This window comes from Dipodomys merriami, unplaced genomic scaffold (genome assembly GCF_024711535.1).
Source record: "Dipodomys merriami isolate MVZ:Mamm:240054 unplaced genomic scaffold, mDipMer1.0.p SCAF_90, whole genome shotgun sequence".
NCBI lineage: Eukaryota > Metazoa > Chordata > Mammalia > Rodentia > Heteromyidae > Dipodomys > Dipodomys merriami.
The window spans coordinates 2,371,530-2,387,223 of NW_027206513.1; the positions used below are offsets into that span (position 1 = coordinate 2,371,530).

Consider the following 15,694-nt stretch of genomic DNA (forward strand, 5'->3'; position numbering starts at 1 on the left):
GTAATTGTTCCTGTGTAGACTCTCGAAAATGTCACAATTTAGACGATAAAGGTCATGCTATGAAAAAGACAATTTCTAAGCCAAAAAATTTACACAAAATACTGCTTCAGATTGTTTTAAGCAATTAATATTCAACACAGGCATCCACCAACAGCAATGCTTAAGTAGCAATGTAAGATGTTCTAAATGAATTCACATTCCTATATACCAGCCTCATCACTGTAGAGGGACTCCATAAGCCCTTCCTCCTCAGCCACTAAAAGGGACATCAATGGACTTTGTGACATGTGCTGCCAACTATTTGAGAGGCAGAAATAGGGAAGATTAGGGTTTGAAGCCAGCCTGAGCACAAAAAGTTAGTGAGACTTCATCTCAACAATTAAGCTGGGCATGTTGATACATACTTGTGGTCACAGCCACACAGAAGCACAGGTAGGAAGATTGTGGTTCAAGACCATACCCAGCCAAAAATTTAAGACCCTATCCAAAAAACAACCAATTTATGTACCAAAGAAAAAAGGCTGAAGGCATGATTTATATGAAAAAGCATTTGCTTAGCAAGGCCGAAGCTGAGTTCAAACCTCAGTAGCACTAAACAATGAATGAAGGAACACCAGGGAAACAGAATTAGCATGTCTTTCAACTTCATTCCAGCCTCAAAGCATATAGAATGTACTAAGAAAGCACATTCCATCTATTTAGCTTCTCTACAAAAGAAGAAACCTAATCAGTGGCTTCTAAGGAACAAAATAACTTCTTAAATTTCAATTATTGGTGCAAATCATCAATTATTCCAAAGCCTAAAAATCAAATTGAGGACACAGAGAAATGAAGGGTGACTCTCAATCATACCTAATTCCGAGGTGGCAATTTCAGGAATAGTGATCCTAACCATGGAGCCATTACTCAGTTCCTAGTGAAAAGAATAGAAAGGGGGAGGGGGGGAAATGAAGAGAATTTGTGCAGTCTAAGTCTCTAAACATTTTTAAATAGTACGTAACAGTCAACGCAAAATTTTAATCTTCATACAAAACTTTGCATCCTAGCAAGTTTGAAAATATCAGCCACAGGGCTGGGAAGGTGGCTCAGTGGTAGAGTGCTTGCGTTGCATGCATGAGGCCCTGGGTTCGATTCCTCAGCACCACATAAGAAAAAAGAAAAAAGCTGGAAGTGGCATTGTGGCTCAAGTGGTAGAGTACTAGCCTTGAGCTGAACAATTGAGGGACAGAGCCCAGGCCCAGAGTTTAGGCCCCACAACTGGACCCCCCCCCCAAAAAAAAAAGAAAATATCAGCCACAATTCTTAGAAAGCTACCTACTGTTTTACAGCTACACTTACCAGAGTTACTCTGTTATGGACAGGATCTCTGACAGAATGAATGTAAGTTCCAAGCTGTTGGAAAGTACAATCCTCATTATAGAGCGAATCATGAAGTTTTGAGGAATCCCTCAGTTCTGGAACTGGGGAGAGCAGAACCACCTATAAAAAGTCACAAACATTTGAGAAATTAAGGATCAAGAAATTTGACTACAGCTTTTCACTTTAGTCTAACAAATGATTTCATGTGGTAATTTAGATAATTCTGTTTTAGTTATAATGAAATCACAGGGAGAAGGGCAAACATTCATGTTTTTTCTTCTCTGGAAATCTGAACTTTTTTTTTTTTTTTTTTTTTGGTTGGTCATGGGGCTTGAACTCTGAGCCTGTGTGCTGTCACTCAGCTCTTCAGCTCAACGCTGGCACTCCACCTCTTGAGCCACGGCACCACTTCCAGTTTTCTGACTGGTTTATTGGACCTAAGAGTCTCACAGACTTTCCTGCCTAGGCTGCCTTTGAACTGTGATCCTCAGATCTCAGCCTCCTGAGTAGCTAGGATTACAGGCGTGAGCCACCAGTGCCGGACTATCTGAACTGTTTTTTTTGCTAGATGTGGGGTATATATGGGCAGGCTGACAATGCAAGAAACTCCATGGCTAAAAGAGATTGGCAGCAGTACTTTTAGAAATAGTACCAAGACTAGAGACGTCAACCCTAATTCGAGTCAGCCAAGACAGACAACTTCAGGAATTAAAAATCCAGAGAGAAGGGTTGTAATACCACTGTCATTTCCCCTACAGAAAAATACTGATTTGAAAATACACAAAACAGGGCTGGGATACAGCTCAGTGACAAAGTGCTTGCCTAGCAAATACAACATCTTGGATTCAATCCCCAGTACCAAAAAAAGAAAAAGACAAAAAAAAAATACAGTTGAATATATATATATATATATATATAAACAGCAATTATTTTCTTAACCATAGATATGTATAGAAAAAAAACACTAAGAACTTGTTACTAACTATAAGTGCTTCTAATTTTAAGTTTCTAGTTCTGACCACTGACTCTTTACATATTCCTGTAACTCAATTTATAGGACATCCCTAAATGAATATCTCATCAACACTAAGAGCCAATCAAACCTGCAATTCACTTATTACATAACCTAGCAGGAAAAACTCAACCCACCAATCCTGGTTCTATGACTACAGTACAATCTGTCATAGAAGTGGCAGTGGAAACACCATCAGCCAGTGGATTAAGACTGTGGTTTCCTGTGACCTCATAACTAGCAAAGACATAAACTCCGAAACAGTGACAGCCATTTTTAATCACAAAAGAAATTCCAAGTCACATAAAATTCTAAGAGTTTCCCAGTTTTCATTCTATCTAGAAGTTCTGTAAATGTACTGACATGAAAGAGAAAAGGTCTATATTGTATATGTTCAAAAGTGAAATCACAGCCAGGTGCCTGCCAGGGGCTCACCTATAATCCTAGCTACCCAAAAGGCTGAGATCTAAGAATTGTGGTTTGAAGCTAACAAAAAACAGCTAAACTGAAGGTGTGACTCAAGTGCCAGAACGCCAGACATACACAAAAAAGCCCAGCACATATAGCAATGCGTTCAAACCCCTGAGTTCAAACAACAAAAAGAAAAAAACCCTAAAATTTTCTTAATAGAGACCCAGAAAAACAACAAATCAAAGAAAGGTTGGACAAATGGGATTGCATAAAATTGCAGAGCTTCTGCATGGCAAAGAACATAGCTAGCAAGATCAATAAAAAGCCCACAGATTGGGAGAAGATCTTCACTAACCATACAATGGACAAGGGTCTCACAGCTAAAATGTACCTGGAACTCAAAAAATTAAATCCCCCAACAACAAATCCTCAAAGAAACAACTGCCCAATAAATAAGTGGGCTAAAGACTTAAAGAGAAACTTCTCTGAAGAGGAAAGAAGGATGACCAATAGACACATGAAGAAATGCTCAACCTCTCTAGCCATAAAAGAAATGCAAATCAAAACTACATTGAGATACCACCTCACTCCAGTTAGAATGACTAGAATCAAGAACTCTAATAACAACAGATGCTGGAGGGGATGTGGACAGAAGGGAACCTTACTACATTGTTGGTGGGAGTATAAACTTGTTAAACCACTTTGGAAAGCAGTATGGAGGTTCCTCAAAAGACTCCACATAGAGCTCCCCAGCAATCCCACTTTTGGGCATTTACCCAAATGTTCACAAACAAGACCACACTAAAGCTACCAGCACAACTATATTTATTGCAGAATTATTTACCATAGCTAAGATATGGAACCAATCCAGATGCCCCTCAGTAGATGCATGGATCAAGAAAATGTGGTATATATCCTATGCCTCCATCAGAAAGAATGACATTGCCCCATTTGTTAGGAAATGGAAAGACTTGGAAGCAATTATATTAAGTGAAGTAAGCCAGGCCCAAAGGAACATAGGTCCCATGGTTTCCCTTATTTGCAATAACTAGTATATGTCTGAGTCAAGCAGAAAAGGTCAGATAAGTTGATGTTAGAAAAATGAACCCCAAGATAACTATTCAAATGTTTTTTTCTTTCATGCAATTGTTTCTAACATATTTATAAGATGATTTCTTTGTTGCTTTGTTAGGAGCCATTGGGATCTGACAGTAAAGCTCAAAGGTCATCTTGACCCCTGTGCTCGCTTAAATGCACATACAAGGAACTGGCTCACTTAAAAGACACTAGGTGCCCAGGATTGCTTTGCTATGTCTGCAGTTGGTTTTAAATTTTCCTTGTTTTTCTGGACTATAGTAGCCTGAGTGTAGGGGCCCACAAGGATGTTCCGTGCAGCATGTGTGGAACTCCCAAAAATACCTAGGCTGCTCCCTTGTTCTGAAAAGGACAACCTTACGAGAAACTGACTTTTATATATGTCCAGGAATTAATCGAACTGCTTCGGTCTTTTCTAACTGTGGCGGGGCTAATGTTTATTACTGTGCTAGGTGGGGATGTGAGGTAATTGGGACGGGCTCTTGGATTATGCACAAGGGCCCTCCCTAGCCTTGTCTGGCGAATCTCAACCTCCAGACTTGCCTCGAAACTCCCAGCGTAGCCAATGCTATCCTTACCAATTAATCCTGTTAAAATAACCTTTACAGAGGAGGGAAAAGGATAACTGGGAGGTGGGTTTGCCATTAAAACAAAAAAGGGGAACCTGTAGAGCACATGGGCAGCAAAGATGGCTCTGAGAGGGAGTTGAGTGGGCAGAGCCCAATTTGCTTTACGTTCAGTGGCAGTGGCGTAACCAGCCCTGGAAGCTTAGGCACATGATAGGGTGTGACCTTTATACAGTGATTGGTTCCTTTTCCTCCCCTGCCATGCCACCCACTCTTTTTTGCTTTAAAAAGGGCTTGCTCTGTGTTAATAAGTGAGTTTTCCTGCTTGACTTGTCTGATTGTCTCCCGGGCTAAGGGAGGCTGGGGAATGGGGAGCGGCTGCATTTACCTTTCCTGGGACCCCGAAGACCCGACATTGCTTTGTATGTCCCTCCCCCACATTATAACCCCTGCTTTCACTGTATTTGATGTCGGTATAATTTGTGGAGGGGAAGGGAAAAAACAAATCGTGTAAATAGGGATACAGGTGGACCCATTGCAACAATGAGATGACCAAGTCGTTATGTTGAAAAACGAACTTTACAACTTTGGTAGGGGGGAGGATGGGGGGGGGGGGGAGATAGGAAGGGATGGGAAGGGGAAACAAAGGAGGAGGCAACAATGCTTGATAAGAAATGTACTCATTATCTTGCCCATGTAATTGTAACCCCTATGTACAGTATTTTCACAATAAAAAAAAGAAAGAAAGAAACCCTAGCCTGGACAGCACCCAAAAGAACTGTCAGTATTAACCTTCCCTTGAATTGCTCCCAAAGATGGGCAAAATCTATACTTAAACATTCATCAAATACAAAACAGTTCATTCTAGGAAAGGGTATATATCTGGTAAACACACGTACCTATCCCTGTTGCTTAGAAAACCCTGAGTCTTGTTTCTAGAGCACCATTCCATCCAGGATAGCAAAAAGCAATCAGCTGACAGCAGTCATTTACACCTCTCTAGGGTTCTCATGTCACTTCTCTCCTTTCCCATATATGGCCCCAGATCAGACTCTCTCTGTATCACTTATACTGACACAAGCATCTTCACTCAGCATCTAATTGGTCTCCCCCATCTTCCTTCAATCCCAAGACAAACCTGTCTTAAATAGATCATGATATTCATAACTCCTTCTTCAGAAGTCTAATATCTGACATTAACACTCAGAAAAATCCTTTTCATCCTTCTTCCTTTTAAGAGCACATTAAAGGAGTATGGATCTCCATTAATTTTCTGGCTTTAGACAAGTAACCTCAATGTAGTACCTCTATACTACAAGGATGATAGCAGTATTTTACCAATCAGTTATAAGGACTTACTGTGTGAATACTGACAAATCACTTGGACCATGCCAAAAATGATCAAAATACACTATCATCTACTTTTTACCATACTTCACCCAACAAACTATTTATACTTGTTTAAGTATTCATTCCACAGATCTATTGAATCCTTACCTTGGATATTAGGATGGAAATACAAGTAAGCACTGAACTGTTCTGCAATCTCCTGTCTGTGTGTGTTCCTCGAAACAAATGCCCTTTTATATTTTCAAATGATATGTGTATCCTCAAGGTCCAAGACAAGGTTGACATGGCTCTCAGAGATGAGGCTCCAATTTTGCCATGTCACCCCATCAAGATGTATCTTCCCATGGTATGCTGTGTTCCTCGTTAATGAGACTTAGCAGTTAACCTTAAGTTAAAAAAAAAATTTTTTTTTTTTTTGGTACTGGGGATAGAACCCAGGACCCTGCACTTGCTGGGCAAGCTTTGCCACTGAGCTACATCCCAGCCCTTTAAGTTAAAATTTCTGATGCATACAACAAACCAATGCCACACAAGTAAAATGAGTGATACCTACCCAGGAAAGAGTGTTTTATTTTCATCTCTCTATACCTTCAAAGAGTAGCACACACAGCACAAGAGGTCAATGTGTGGTAACACTACCACTTACCTTTAAAAACATTTTTCTCTAAATAATTATATTAGTTCTTTAAGTATTACCTAAATGAGGTTAACCATATAAAGGAACTAATTTCAGGCCAGGCACAGGGGGTTCAGGCGTGTAATCCTAACTATTCAGAAGGTTTAGATCTGAGAATTGCGGTTCAAAGCCAGCCTGGGCATGAAAGTCCATGAGACTCTTATCTCCAATAAACCACTCAGAAAACTGGAAGTGGTGCTGTGGTTCAAGTGACAAAGCACTCCCTTTGAGTTGAAGAGCTGAGGGACAGCACCCAGGCCTAGAGTTCAAGCCCCATTTTATCATCCTTCTTAGAAACAATACTAATTTTTGACAAGATCTAATGCATTTTTACCTCATCCAATGATCCCAGCAGTTTACTAAGGGGCTTAGGGGAGTTAACTCCATCAAGGGGTGTGCTGGGCCGAGGCATTGTGTTGGACATCGTCAGAGAAGGAGCTGGAAGTCCAGGAATAAAAATCTTTCCCACCTTGGAACAATAAAAAGGATATAAAGAGAAAATTAGCTTTAATAAATGCATTATAGCCTTCAATAAAATGTTAAGGCAGGTAAGCACAAATCTCTTCATATGTTAGTTATGTTCAATAAACAAAATTACTATTTTAATAAAACTTTAATACTTAGTAATTAATACTTTAAACAACATGAATACTTTAACAATCTTTCAAATTCTAATGCCCAATTGCAAATAAGTTGATATAATTTCTCGTCTGATTCAGCCCCCCAGCATTGGGGGAAAAAAAAACTCTAAAATACTTCACAAATCCAATCATCTTTAAAAAAAAAAAAAAAAAGAAGCTTAAGAGCCCCTCACAGGATTAAAGAAATGCATGCTGGACACAATAATTTCTTTAAAAAACAGAAAAGAAACAAATATTGAAAGCATCTAGAAGAAAAAGGAAGAGAAAAGAAGCATTCCAAGAGAGGACAACAAATCAAAAGAATAGAAACAAAGTGGCCAGGAAGAAGGAACATTTCTTTTGGTACTGAAGGGAACTGAATCTAATATCATGCACTGCTATAACCTTTGAGCATCCCCAACCAGACCACATTTTTCAAATGCTCAATGAAAGGACCCAAAATTCCAAAACTCAGTTTATTATTCTTCAGGAATAAGTAAAATAGACATTCTCAAATTAAAAAAGTGAAGGAACCAGATCTGTACTGAAAGTAACAAAAACTAATATTCAAAATGAAAGAAATGATAACAGAAAGAAATCTTGGACATAAGAATAATTTTTACATGAAACTCATATATACTCTAAAGACTAGGAGGTATATATAAAAACGTTTTGGGGGACAGTACTATGTTTGAACTTAGGGCCTTCTGCCTTCTAGACAGGTGCTATACCACATGATCCAAACCCTCAGCCTTTTCTGCCTTAAAGACAGGGTCTCACACTTTTTGCCCAGACTAGTCTTAGCAATCCTCCCTTCTATTCAACCTGTATAGGTGAGATTACAGGTATGTTGCACTATGTCTGGCTTGTCCCTTATGATAGATCTTGTTAATTTTTTTTTTGCCCATGCTCACCTCAAACAACAATTCCTCCAATCTCCTCCCAAATAACTGGGATCTCAAGGCATGAGACACAACACACAGCTTAATTTTTTTTTTTTTTTTTTTGGTCCATCTTGGGACTTGAACTCTGGGCCTAGGCACTGTCACTGAGTTCTTCAGCTCAAAGCGAGAACGCTACACTTCCAGTTTTTCTGGTGGTTTATTGGAGATAAGAGTCTCACGAACTTTCCTCACTGGGCTGGCTTTGAACTGCAATCCTCAGTTCTCAGCCTCCTGAGTAGCTAGAATTACAAGCGTGAGCCACCAGGCGCCCGGCCTAAAATTTTTTTTAAGTATTATTCATCAAAGGAAACAGTAAAAGCTTTCTAGTGACCATCAATATAGTTAAGATTTGATACATTAATACAATAGATTAATAATGGTGAGTATAAAAAAGCTACATCAGCAGTTACATCTTAAAAGGTCAGAGAAGTGGTTATGACTTTCCCTTATATAAAAATTCAAAAATGAGAAATTTTAAACTATTATTCCAAGCTGGGTGTGGTGGTATACATCTGTAATCGCAGGAAAACTTAGGCAGGAAGATCTTAATACCAGTCTAGTATATACAGTGAGATACTGATTCAAAAAAGGCAAAAGAAAGGAGGAAGGGAACAAAGGAAAGAGAAGGGAAGAGGAAAGGGAGAAGGGAAAGAAGGAGGGAGGTTGGGAGGGAGGGAAAAATTATTTAGTGATTCATACATAAAATAGAACCCATCTACACTGTAAACTTCATCTTCAAACCAAATCTTCTGCCAAGCTGTGCAGACAGGCACAAAAACCCTTATATAAATAGTGAAGGCAGTCCTACTGAGAGCAAGACATGCTACTTTTTACTTACCCTAACCACTCCTGTGTACAGCACAAGGTTTCCATTGCATTCCAGGACTACCATGGTGTCTACCTTCTAAAAAAAGAAAATATTTCTTTTCCAATCTGATCAAACTAACATGATTTTGATGAAGCATAATAATTTGCAAATTCTCAAGAAATGTGCCTGTATTTACCTCCACTGGTGCTGCATCCTTTGCGTGTATGTTGGTGAGAGAGCCAAAAATGAGCTGGGTTTTGTCATTACTCTCTTGAAACTTCACACAGCTAAATATTAATAAAATAAAATAAGCTACTGATACATGCAATCTGTATCTGTCTTAAATATATTAAATATTAAATACCGCTGAATGGAAAATAACAGTCTTAAAAGGTTACACGCTGTATCCTTCTGTTTCCTTAACTGTCTCAAAAGGGAAAAATAAGGATGGAGAATAGTTGTACTCAGAAGGATTGAAGGTAGGAGGTCTATAAGATAACTGTAAAAGGAAAGGGCAAGCTATAACATGATAAAGGTATTTTATATCTTCATTGTGAGGGTATTTACACAAATCCTCACATATGAGAAAACTGCATACACATACACCCACACACAAATAATTTATTAATATATAAAGCATGTGAAATTATATGTAAATTACTTCTAAATAAAGATACTGAAAAAAAAACTTAAAAGAAGGAAGAAACCAGCCCTAAATAATTTACATAGAAACAATGGGAAATATAAGCACTTACCGCAACTGGAATTGGGACTCCACTAGAAAGCACAAGAATTTTTGTCCACATAGATCAGTTGTAATAAATACCTTTGAAGCTTGTGAATTTTTCTCTCTGTAATAGATTAATTTAAAAAAGTGTCAGCACTGGTCCAAATGTCAACTTCAATAACTACTAAAACTCTTCTAAAATAATCTACACAAATTTTAAAGCTATCTGACTCAAGAACTTTGAAGAGGACTGGGAAGGTGGCTTGGTGGTAGAGTGCTTGCCTCACATGCATGAAGCACTGAGTTGGACTCCTCAGTACCACATAAGCAGAAAAAGCTGGAAGTGGCACTGTGGCTCAAGTGGTAGAGAACTAGCATTGAGCTCAAGAGCTGAGGGACAGCGCCCAGACCTAGAGTTCAGGCCCAAAGACCGACAAAAAAAAAAAAAAAAAAAACCTTTGAAGACACAAAAATACTTTTATGAATGAGTTTCATGACTGTGTAGCTAATTACCAATCTTTCTTCCTAAATCTAATCTCTCCACTCAGGCTTCTTTCAGGTTCTGTGATATATCAATCATTTCTTGTCCCTATATTTTCAGTGCTTTTCATGCTTTTAGACAGAATAGTCTGTCTCATATTCAGTCTTAAAACAAGGCAGGCAGCGGGGCGCCGGTGGCTCACTCCTGTAATCCTAGCTACTCAGGAGGCTGAGATTTGAGCAGCACGGTTCAAAGCCAGCCCAGGCAAGAAAGTCCGTGAGACTCTTATCTCCAATAAACCACTAGAAAACTAGAAGTGGCGCTGTGGCTCAAGGGGTAGAGCGCTCGCCTTGAGCTGAAGAGCGCAGGGACAGTGCCCAGGCCCAGAGTTCAAGCCCCATGACTGACAAAAAAAAAAAAAAAAACACAAGCCAGGCACTGGAGGCTCATACCTGTAATCCTCACTACCTAAGAAGCCAAGACTGAGAAAACAATGATTTGAAGCCAGCTTGAGCAGAAAATAGTTTACAAGACCCCTTTTCTCAACGAATAGCTGGTCACAGTTACACAGATCTGTCACCCTCGCTATGTGAGGCTGAGACCAGGAGGACTGCAGTTTTGGATTAGCTTGAACAGAAAAATGTATGCGATTCCATGTCAATGTCTGGGTAGAGAAACACATGCCCAACATCTCAGCTGTTATAGTAAGCCTGAAATAGGCAAACTGTGGTTCAGAAGCACTTCTGGGCAGGAAGAGCAATCCTAGCTCAGTGGTAGAATATCTAAAACAATCTTAAAATAAAAAGGAGTAAATATTAAGATTTTAAAAATGGGCTCATTTACAATGTCGGTGCGGGGGGGGGAGGGGGGAAGGAGAAGGATGGGGATGGGGGGGAGGGGGGAGGCTGGGAAGTGATGTGAAGAGTAAACAAAGGAGGAGGCTGCAGTGCTTGGTAAGAAATGTACGCATTATCCTGCCCATGCAATTGTAACCCCTCTGTACAGTATGTTCACAAATAAAATTAAATTAAAAAAAAATAAAATAAAATAAAAATGGGCTCAATTTGGTTGACTGTAAATAAAAATGGTGTGATTAAGAAAATGTTCTTACTTTTTTTTCATGTGTGTATATGTGTATGTGCTGGTCCTGGAGCTTCAACTCAAAGGCTAGGAACTCTTCTTGAACTATTTTTGCTCAAGGTTAGCACTCTACCACTTGAGCCACAGCTCCACTTCTGGCTTTTTGGTGGTAAACTGATATAAAGAGTCTCACAGACTTTCCTGCCCAGGCTGGCTTCAAATCACAATCCTCACATCTCAGCATCCTTTTGAGAAGCTAGGATTCTATGCATAAGATGCTCCTACTTTTAATACATATTACAGACCCACTTCTACATACTTCTTAAATTCTAATCCACCTATCTTGCCTAGCCCATTTTTTTTTAACCTATACAACTCCCTTGTGTGTTGCTCTGCTCTTTCCCCGGCAGTTACAACACACATATATAGCCTTCTTGCTACTCTCATCAGAGAACAGGCCTTCCAAGTAATCCCTCTCTCAAGCTCCTCTTCCTTCACCATACAAACCAAAGTAGTAAACTTTGTATTTCCCTGCATATGCTGCCCACTCACAGTCCTGAATTTTTCTACCGAGTGCAGCTGCCTACTATGACCTTCCCCATTCTTCCAGCAAATAACTATTCATCTTTCCAGAGCCCTACCAGAATTATTCCACGACTCTGCTCTAACACCACCCTTGACCCTTCTCTTTTCTTTGAGGTATGGACAGTAAGTTATTAGCTTGTTAAATGGAACACATATTAGCATGTTGTTGAATTAATACATAAGTTATTAAAGAGAATAGAAAAGGATAAAGGTTACACAAAATGGAGGTCTAAGCTGTGTCTAAAAGAGCAGAGCTGACAATATAGTTACAACTTTTTAAAAAGTCATAAACCACAAATTACAAATTATATACAAAAAGCAGTTAATTTTCCTTAAAATATCAAACATCACTTATCTCACAGATTACTAAGTGGCCTCATGTATCATAAGTAAATACTACACAACTACTACTCTAGATTTAATATCCAAGCATTTTCAAAGACTTTTAGCAATATTTTTCTTTGAATAAAAAATTATATATTCCAAACCTTGTATTAGTAACTGCCTCAGTCCACAAATGATCAATGCACAGTTCAGGAACAATTGGCTCTGTTTCTGGTGCAAGAAAGGAGCCATTACAATTACTATTGGGAGAATGAGAAATACTGTGTCTCTTTGGAGATTGATTATGGCTTGATAGGTTGAACCTTTGCACCCCTGAAAAGGAATGCACACCCAAAGCAGGAGAATGGGCACGACTGCAAAACAATCAGAGAAAGGTTTCACAATTAGTAATTCAGCCTCATGGAATACACATTCCTGTAACATGCACCGAAATTCTTCACACTGAACAGTATTCCTAGCATAATCCCAACAAGAAAAAAATTTTTAACAAACGTATTTTTAAATGGTTTATGTCAATCTGCTTTACTATATTCTAAAATTCAGAATTCTTGTTAAAGTAATACATCCTTTTAAAACAAATTAGTTCATATTCTTCATCAGAAAACAAACTCTCTCTCACACACAAGATGGTATTAATTATCAAAAACAAGAAAACTGAAAAAAACTAAGGTCAGAGGAAACTATCAAGTATTTCCCAAGTTTATATTCATACAATTACTACCATATGGTAGTAGAACAAAGTAGTATAATAAAGTGTCTAAATATGAATCATTGAAGAAAAATAACATAGCAAACTTAGAAGTCTTAGTAAAACTAGCACAAATACCCAAGGATATCAACAGCATTTATGTCAATAGCAACCATAAATCTTTCAGAACATAACAGAAAGCTTGCTTATAGTACTTAGTTTAAACCAGGAGACATTTCTACCTTAGAGCTGCCATGTTGGAAATGGAAGGAGAACGTGAGTGTAGACTGGGCGATGATGCTGAGCGACTCTGGCTGTGAATGGAAGAGTAGTTCTGGAAAGGTGAAGCCACCGGAGATTCACCTTTTGAGAGGCTTCTGAGATGTGCCGTGAGAGAGTTGCTGGTAGCTGCATTCTGTGGAGTCCCCCCTGGGTCAGAAAACTTTAAAACAGCATTTTCTTCCTTCAGCCAAAGTGGAGAGGAAAAAGAAAATTAGTAATCAGAATCAAAAGGTCATTTCTGTGGGACAAAAACAAGGGAGGGAGAAACAATGTTTAACGAGAAATGTACTCACTTCTTTACGCATGCAACTATAACCACTCTGTACATCACTTTGACAATAAAATTTATTTTTTTTTAAAAAAGGTCATTTCTTCGTAAGAATACAAGGCACTTGTTTTTTCTTTCTTTCTTTCTTTCTTTTTTTTTTTTAATATGTCATTGGGCCTGAACTCTGGGCCTGGGCGCTGTCCCTCAGATCTTCAGCTCAAGGCTAGCACTCTACCACAGTACCCCTTCTGGCTATTTCTGCTTATGTGGTGCTAAGGAATCGAACCCAGGACCGCATGCATGCAAGGCAAACGCTCTACCACTGAGCCACCTTCCCAGCCCCAAGGCACTCGTTTTAAAGACACATGTGATGCATCTAAAAACATGACAATGTTTGTAAGTCACTACCTTTAATATTTAGAAGTAACTTCACTCTTACCTCTGATTTGACTCTCCTGAGAGTCCACACAGAATGTACATTTTGAACACTGTCATAGGTCATTACAATGGAAGGGTTTGTGTTGAGGAACACAATTTTCATTGCAGGATCTACAACATACTGCACTCGTGGTGACCCAAAAAGACCTTAGAAATGAAACAAAAATAATCAGGTATTGAACAATGGTCTTTTTAAGACTGATCTTTATGAACTGAGTTCTTAACATTCCTAAAGGTAAAGAAAAAACAAGCCAACTAAAAGTATGAACTACATTAAATATTATGCAATTCTCCCTGAATTTTAAGTTTATTTTGGGAATCAACGTTCTTAAAATGCATTAAAGCATTTCAAGTTTCAATTTTATATACACGCAAGTGAACACTGAATACTTGGGCTTATTCTCCATTAAATTCATCAGCCAAGGTAAAAAGTCCAAGAGCCCTCTACTGACCATCCCTCATAAATTGTAATCAACTCTGCCAAGTTTGATTTCCAAAAGTTCTTTAGTATGTTTATATACTTTATAAAACCAATCAAATAGTACTGAAACAAAACACTACTAAAACAGCTACATATTTTATATATATTTTGCATATATATATATACATACATATATATATATATATATATATTCCATCCCTCTCCAAAGCCCAAAAAGAGCTTACTTAAAAGAATATAAAAATGTACTTACTTCCAGATTTACAAACAAGGGGGGTTATTTCATCTAGTGGGTGCAGCATGCTGAACATGGTTGGCAAAGGTTCTCTAGCAATAAACAAACACATAATCAATTAATCACCAATACAAGATAACTCTGTACACAAACGGCGAACTTTCCTTGCAAATGAATCTTCTCCAAAAAACCAAGCATGACCTCAAAAAACAACCTTCTGGCTGGACTCAAGCCTGTTATCCCAGCCACTCTGGAGGCTGAGATCTAAGGATTACTATTCAAAGCCAGCTCAGACAAGAAGACTATGCGACTCTTATCTCCAATTAACCACCAAAAGCCAGAAGTGGAGGTATGGTCAAGTGGTAGAACGCTAGCCTCAAGCAAAAGAACTAAGGCACAGTGTCTAGGCCCTGAATTAAAGCCCCAGTACAAAAAAAAGGCAACCTTTCAAATTTTTTAGGCCTATTCTATTGATTCCTAGAAATCTCCTTGTAGGATTCTATACATACATACACAGAAGGAAAAAAACACAGACCACGCATATTTGCAAATAACAGCCAGCACATTACAGAACCCCCAGAGTAACAGGCAAAGGCAGTCTTTTCCTGTGTCTCTCATATGGACAGTACATCTATGGTAACTAAAAAAGAAATTAACCTCCTATATGTGTTCACAAAGGAGTATTTTTTTTAAGTAAATTAAAGTCTGCTCTTTTAAGGAATGGTTGCTTTTAAGTGGAATATATATTTTCAAAGCAGAAAGATTAAAATCTATAATAAAATTTTCTGAAAACCTAGCAAGTGACTGCTATGGATAGGCACACTGTACTCTTCAATGAGCTCAAAATTTATAGAGGACCAAAATAAATACACTACCAATAAGCATGAAGTGGTTTCTGTGCACTTATGCATACTAGACCATTTCAAAATTTATATACATTCAGCTTCTTGAATATCTGGGTAGAACGGGTAGAACCTATAAAGTACATGAAGTATTCCTATAACAGGTAAGGAAATTAAAGCTAAGATTGGTCCAAAACAGCACAAGATATGGCACAGTGCAGAACTCAACGTTATCATTAACTTTGTTTTTGTTTTTGTTTGTCAGTGATGGGGGCCTGAACTCTGGGCCTGAGCGCTATCCCTCAGCTCTTCAGCTCAAGACTAGCACTCTACCACTTGAGCTACAGCACCACTTGAAGCTTTCTGGTAGATTATTGAAGATAAAGAGTTTCACGGACTTTCCTGCCCGGGCTGGCTTTGAACCATGATCCTCAGATCTCAGC

At 38.6% G+C, this 15,694-nt stretch overlaps 1 protein-coding gene across 1 annotated transcript in view; it reads right to left on the reverse strand.

The window, feature by feature from the left end:
• The window catches only part of Anapc1 (anaphase promoting complex subunit 1), a 105,677-nt gene that overhangs the window by 73,823 nt on the left and 16,160 nt on the right, over positions 1-15,694 (reverse strand). The window contains exons 7-16 of the mRNA XM_070013277.1: positions 14,428-14,501; positions 13,737-13,882; positions 12,990-13,210; positions 12,203-12,412; positions 9,597-9,692; positions 9,038-9,128; positions 8,872-8,937; positions 6,804-6,938; positions 1,339-1,479; positions 853-913 (exon numbers count right to left, since the gene is read on the reverse strand). Of these exons, the coding sequence (XP_069869378.1) occupies positions 853-913; positions 1,339-1,479; positions 6,804-6,938; positions 8,872-8,937; positions 9,038-9,128; positions 9,597-9,692; positions 12,203-12,412; positions 12,990-13,210; positions 13,737-13,882; positions 14,428-14,501 (1,241 nt within the window). The remainder of the gene's footprint in view (positions 1-852; positions 914-1,338; positions 1,480-6,803; positions 6,939-8,871; positions 8,938-9,037; positions 9,129-9,596; positions 9,693-12,202; positions 12,413-12,989; positions 13,211-13,736; positions 13,883-14,427; positions 14,502-15,694) is intronic.